Raw genomic sequence first — 6,483 nt, 5'->3', positions numbered from 1 at the left:
CTAATCTGTGTTTGCCGGAGGTTAGAGTTGCGTCCACTTCGATAGCCGAATTGACCAAGGATATTTCAGTTCCTTTCGTTGCCAACTCGATATGTGTAACAGGTGGCAACCCTCTTCAAAAGTACTTTCAAGGTAAAATCTTCTTACGTCTACTTATTAACTTAAAATAACGATTTGGCAATGAACTTTTGAAAATATTGTGGGGTTATAATTATGTAACGGGTTGTATATAGACAGCTACTTAGTTTAATATCATTACTAAAAAAACAATTAATCCGTTTTTACAGAGAGTTCAACTTAAGAAGGGTATATGCCAGCATTATAAATAGTTCAGAAAATACTCGAATAATTTGTTTTGTTAACTATATTGCCAATGTGTATTTGTAAAATATCTGAATAACTAAATCTAGAGCTAAAATATATTTTGCTTAATTTTTATTTTTCGGTTAATTTTTTGGTACACAGAAAAACAGTAGCAAGGCATCTTGCATTTATAATTGGTATATCGAATGATTTAGATCAGAATATGTAGGTCTTCAGTAGTATACATGGCTGTTAAATCGGCTATCTGTCTGTTTTTTTTTACTCATAATATAATCGGTAAGGGTTTATAAAAAGCAGATCAAATTTTGTCAGAATATGTTGACAAAATTTCTTATCGGAATCGACAGACACTAAGTAATAAAAAAAGTATTTTTATTATTGTTTAATGGATTTCAATGTACAATATTTATTTAGAATTTTTGCTTTGCTAACTTTTTTGACGGAATGTTTTTGAAAGGGCATGCAAAGGTAATAAGGTACATATTCATAGTCGAAATAAAGTCGATTTCAAAGCAGCTTTTTGAAAGATATTCTAAAAAAAATTATATCATAGAGCTGCAACCAACTTTAGTGCCGACAATGTATATTTTGAATATGAATATTTAAGATCATCATTACATCTATTGAGAAAAGCTATTATTTTAAATTTCATTAACATTTAGGTACGGCATGCAACATGTACATACATATATACAAACAAAAGTATGTATATTTGATCAATTATAACTTGAGATCAGTTCCAATTGGTAAAAGGGTTTGTACATAACTCTTTGATCGTTAAGTTTGATTACAAAAAATAAAAATTTTACTTGGAAACTTTGCCTATTCTAATCCAAAAACGCTTTATCAACATTCTTATAATAAATACGTGCAAATTTTTGAACTCTTATCTTCACTTCAACTGGAACATGCTGGGATCAGTGCCTGACTTTAGCAAAACTCTTTCGGGAGTCATTGGCGCCGTCAGCGGAATCCATTCCTTTGCCAACCCAGCATCCGAACGTGCAGATTGTAAAGCCTCTTGTAAAGCAAAGCCTACCGCTATTGGCAAGCATATCGCCGGCTCACCCGTCGCTAAAATGTTAAATAAAGTTTTAGTTTTTATTTTAACAATAAAATTTTCATGAGTTACATACCCTTGGAACGCATAAATCCAGCCGGATTTGGACTACCTGGCAACATTTCAATACGGAAATCGATCGGTATATCTTTAGCACCAGGTGGCTTGTAGTTCCATGTACGATTTGTCTTCATCTCTCCCGTATTTCTATCGACAATTATCTCCTCCGAAGTCCAATAGCCGAGGCCCATCATAAAGGCACCCTCAATTTGTCCTATATCCACATTTGGATTCAAACTCTCGCCAGCATCCTCCAATATATCTACCCGTGGTAACTGATAGTTGCCCGTGAGTATGTCAACCTCAACCTCAATTAGGCCCAGGGCGCAAATAGTGTATGGATCCATGTCGTCCGGCTTACAATTATCGTTTGCAATCAGACTAATATGTTGACTATGAGCTGACTGTATGACGTCTAGCCATGTGGGGTTTTTCAGAGATTCGCGCACTGGCTTCAGTCGTTCTTTGATTGTATTGCAACACTTGCGTACGGCCTATAAAAACTAACATTTTCAGCGAAAATTGTTCAGAATCGCATTTCACGAAATACTGTACTTACAAAACAAATTGTTTCGCTGCCGATTGAGCCGCCAGTTACCATGCTGTTTGCACCGTTTACAGTATTACTGTTTTCGAATCGCACCATATTCATTGGTATACCCAGCTCAAAAGACGCTAATTGAGCGATCTTGGTATTCATGCCTTGACCCATTTCAACACCACCATGTGAAATAATCACAGTGCCATCGGTGTGATAAATTGCCACAGTGGCCGGAAATTGGCCAAAGTAACCGATATGGTACTCCATTATAGCGATGCCGAGACCCTTCTTACGCCAGCGATTATTTTCATTAAAACTTTTTACCGCCTGCTTTCGGGCTCTGTAATCCGTTCTTTCTACAAAGTATGACAAAACTTGGCACATTTTATGACCCGAAATTAGGTTAGCAATGCGAGCGTCTACGGGATCCAATCCCGTCGCGAAGGAAATATGCTCGAGTATATTTTCAATCATGGCAATTCCTTCCACAGAGCCAGGTGCACGGCACGCTGTATTACTAGGCGAATCGGTGAACACCATATAGCCATCCAACTTGTAGTTATCACTGAATTCATAGCAATTTTTACCCAGCAAGACAGTGTGTCCCAGAGGAGATTCATTGCCAGAGCAACCGGCATCTTCGTAGAATGTATTACGCAGTGCCACTATTTTGCCTGTATTTTTAACGTAGAAATCATAATCCGAATGAAAAGCCCAACGTTTTCCAAGAACATTCATCGTCGACTCTATAGATTGTACGAAACGCACCGGACGGTTAAGCTTGAAGGCAGCCAATGCGGCAGCACAAGAAGCTGGAACGTTGCGGGTTCCCTTACCACCATATCCGCCACCCAGTCGCCGTACTTTAACTTGAATCTCATTAACTTTTATATTAAGCAATTCAGACAGAACGCCCTGAACCAAGTCCATCCACTGAGCCGCCGCATATACTTCCAGCCCACCTTCGAACGGAATTACCACGGTGCTGTGTGGTTCCATGAAGTAATGATACTGCAAGCCCAAATCTAATTTTCCAGACCCATGGACATCGTATTTTTCTTCAATTTTTAATGTCTCGATTAGGGACTTGACGGTATGATCAATTCTATCCGCGCAGGCGCTATCCAAAACATCATGGAGCGTGGGTAAAACTTCGTTGGCTCCGCCGGCATAAGTGAGCTCCACCAGCCCAGCAGCATGATTGGCAATAGCGTTGGACTCGGCTACTATAACACCGATTGGTTGATCATAAAATTTAATAGCACCACTTGGGAATAGCTCCTCGTTCTCGGTAAAAACAAATTGTTCACTGCCACAAATTGTATTTTTTCCAGGTATGTCTTTAGCAGAAAAGAAGGCTACAACTCCGGGCAATTTCAGTGCTTTAGAGGTATCTATATCTGTTACCATAGCGCCGACTTTCTTGGCTGTAACAAAGGCAGCCCACAATTGATTCGGCTGTACGGGAACGTCATTTGAATAGGTGGCTTCCCCAGCAGTTTGCATCACACCTTCGTATTTTACTGTCGGCTGGTGAACGGGAAACTCTGCCTTCACACTTTCGTACACTTGTTTACCCGAAGATGTTGGTCGCTCAAGAATCTCTGCTCCACTGCGCAGCTTTTCTGGAATCGCACTAGACGGTGCATGCCGCAAAAGAAATTTAAAAATAAGGCCACAAGCTAATTTTTGCCTATATTCAGGAGATGCGTCTGGTAAAACTGCGTCGGCAACGAAGTGCTGCCCAGCTATCGCAAACAACTTTGCAACAAGTTCGGGATCATGTAATTGTTTACCAGCTAGTATCTTTTCCAGTTCTGTTGCATGAATGAAATCAGGATTTATACCACCAAAACATAGCCGCGCAGATTTGACTTTATGGCTGGGCTTTTCGGTATTTATGAGGAAAGCGGCATTCACGTAGGCGTGCGCGTTTTGTGCCCTAATCATAATCTAGCAAGTCACAAGAAGTTCTATTTTATTAAAATTTGACATTTTTAATTTTCAAACAATACCTTGTAGGAATCAAAGATGTATTGCGCGCGTGAATATGGCGGAAGAATGATTGCTCTTATGACTTTGCCGGGCATCGAAGTTTTCAANTCAAACAATACCTTGTAGGAATCAAAGATGTATTGCGCGCGTGAATATGGCGGAAGAATGATTGCTCTTATGACTTTACCGCGCATCGAAGTTTTCAAAAACTCTGCAATTGTCACCGTCTTCTCTTTTTTGGCGCTCTCGAGAAGCGATATTTTAGCATTTAATGCCTCAAAAACAATGAAAACGTCAGAGGGGAAATCTTTGCGGTAGTATTTTATCATTAAATTGCCGGCTAAGGTGCCCATCTAAAAGTAAGTGCATAAAAATAAAAATGAAACAATACAAAATATTTTGAGTGAGGTTCGATAAGTGCTAAAATATATATAAAGCACTTGAAATAGCTTACTAANACCTCTTCCATGGTAATTTTGTTGCCCTTCGATTTCAGTAAGCCATACATATTCATCACGAAACCAGGCGAACAATAACCACATTGGGTGCCGTTCATCTTGGCCAAGCGCTGCTGAATTGGATGGTAACCGTCGCGTTTGTTGCCAATGCCTTCAGTAGTGGTTATCTCCCAGTCGGCGCAAGCATTCAGCAATGTCAAGCACTTTAAATAGAGGGAATGCATTTTTTACTGGGTTTAACATACTTGAATTTTTTTTGCTTTTTTTTCAAAACTAAGTATAAGATTGTACACAACAACACTTCACAAGCCAACAAAAATAGTTCGCCGTACACCGCTGAGTATTTTTGCAGGCAATTTCGCAAAAAAAAATTTTATTTTGTGTGGATTTTTTACATTTTACGGTGGCACCCACATTAAGCAATACATTTTTTTTTAATAGTTCTATTGAAATAATAGAAATACTTCCATAGCAAAAGTTACTGATATTCGATTAGCTTTTATTTACTGGCATTAGAGTGGTACGTTAGAGTGATAAGTATTGAGGTCTGTTGTGTAAGTACTAGAACGGGCTACTTGAGGTCAATAAACTTTTAAATAAAAAAATTGCTCCTCGAGACAAACAACATCGATCCAACATACTTTAAGATCCATCTCTAAATTCCAAAGATACGACGAAAAATGTAAAAAGGTGACCCTTGCATACGTTTGGCCAAAAAGAAAACAATTTTTCGAAATTGCCTTGCCAAATTATTTTAGACTCAGCGTGTAGGGCAATTTTTTTTTCTTTCACTTTCTAATATACATAGTACATATTTGTGTAAACCCTGTTAAATTACAACTTACTGAGTTGACGGCCCACGTACGAATTTCCGCTGTGACTGGGTGTTTACCTGTAACCACGCAAATGCATACACCGCATCCGCCCTCCTGGCACATAAATTTAGTACCCGGCAGGCCCGCATGTTCTCGAATAAAGGTGTTCAAAGTAATATCCGATGGCAGATCGGACAGCTTAGCTGCGTAGTAAATTTGTGAGGCAATGCTATTGGACAGACTTACATCAAATAATCTTACCGGTATAGGGTGTACCGTTGATTATAAAATTGGTTGTCATTTTTCACACTCTACTTATGTATTTATTACGCAGATCGTAAATTGACAAAAATTATGCAGCGATTCGTTAGAACTATAGCACAATTTATTTTATGTTAACTAAAAACTGAGACTTGCGACACGTCTGTTCGGCACGACTCTGTTTAGCAAAATTGCATGTATAGTTTAATTGCTTACGGCGCGCCTCTTTTTATAAACATTTATTCTAATGCAACAAGTGTTGTTTATGATAAGATTCGCACTTACATATGTACATACATTCATACATGCATTTGCGAGAGCATTTCTGTGAAAGCTACCCAGTAGGAAAAAGGGGGTGCAATTGAGTGAAAACTACCAAAGTTTTCATCTTGAATTCTTATGTCTTATGTCTTAACAATTGAATATATGTATATTTAGATATTTACAACATGCGATATCACAAAGAAATATTTTTTTCGATGAGAGAGAAAATTTATTGTGCGTCTCTTAAGATACTTGAGAACCCATTATGGGTCTTGTTAGCCATTAAAAAGTTAACGACATACATACATGTAGTGAAACGACACTTATGACACTCTCCTGAATTGTAGAATTGCATTCCAATGTAATCGCCGGGTTATTATGTAATTGAAGTTTAGACGTGGGAAAATTTTATTGGAACTAAAAGAAAGGTATTTAAGTATTAATTTACGTATATTATTATTACTTAAGGGGCTCTAGGAATATCTAGAGAATAAAGAAATTCTGTTGGAAAATTCAATACTTCACTTTGGTATATCACGGAGTAAATGAATTTGTTTGTCACTGTTTTACTTTCGATTCAGTTTATAATGCTGCTGCTCTGGTGATTACCTGGGCATTTTCAGCCGCTAGAATGGTTCTCCAGCTTAACTATGAGTAACTTCGATAATTCGTTCCGATGCTCTGGAAAATGTTGTATACTAATTC

At 38.1% G+C, this 6,483-nt stretch overlaps 1 protein-coding gene across 1 annotated transcript; it reads right to left on the bottom strand.

Annotated features, from left to right (window-relative positions):
- Positions 1-808: 808 nt before the first annotated feature.
- LOC108365857 (xanthine dehydrogenase/oxidase-like) lies at positions 809-5,554 on the bottom strand. Its single transcript, XM_017620048.1, has 8 exons — positions 5,515-5,554; positions 5,284-5,456; positions 4,435-4,641; positions 4,001-4,333; positions 2,004-3,938; positions 1,461-1,938; positions 981-1,398; positions 809-889 (listed from the first exon to the last, which is right to left on the bottom strand). Exons 1-7 carry the CDS (start codon positions 5,552-5,554, stop codon positions 1,217-1,219), a joined length of 3,348 nt encoding a protein of 1,115 aa, XP_017475537.1. The 3' UTR covers positions 809-889; positions 981-1,216.
- Positions 5,555-6,483: the final 929 nt, after the last annotated feature.

The sequence above is a fragment of the Rhagoletis zephyria genome, unplaced genomic scaffold (assembly GCF_001687245.7).
Source record: "Rhagoletis zephyria isolate East Lansing unplaced genomic scaffold, Rhagoletis_zephyria_1.1 Rzeph_scaffold_02026, whole genome shotgun sequence".
Lineage (NCBI taxonomy): Eukaryota > Metazoa > Arthropoda > Insecta > Diptera > Tephritidae > Rhagoletis > Rhagoletis zephyria.
The sequence above is the reverse complement of the archived record's forward strand: the minus strand, read 5'-3'. Positions and strand labels throughout refer to the sequence as shown.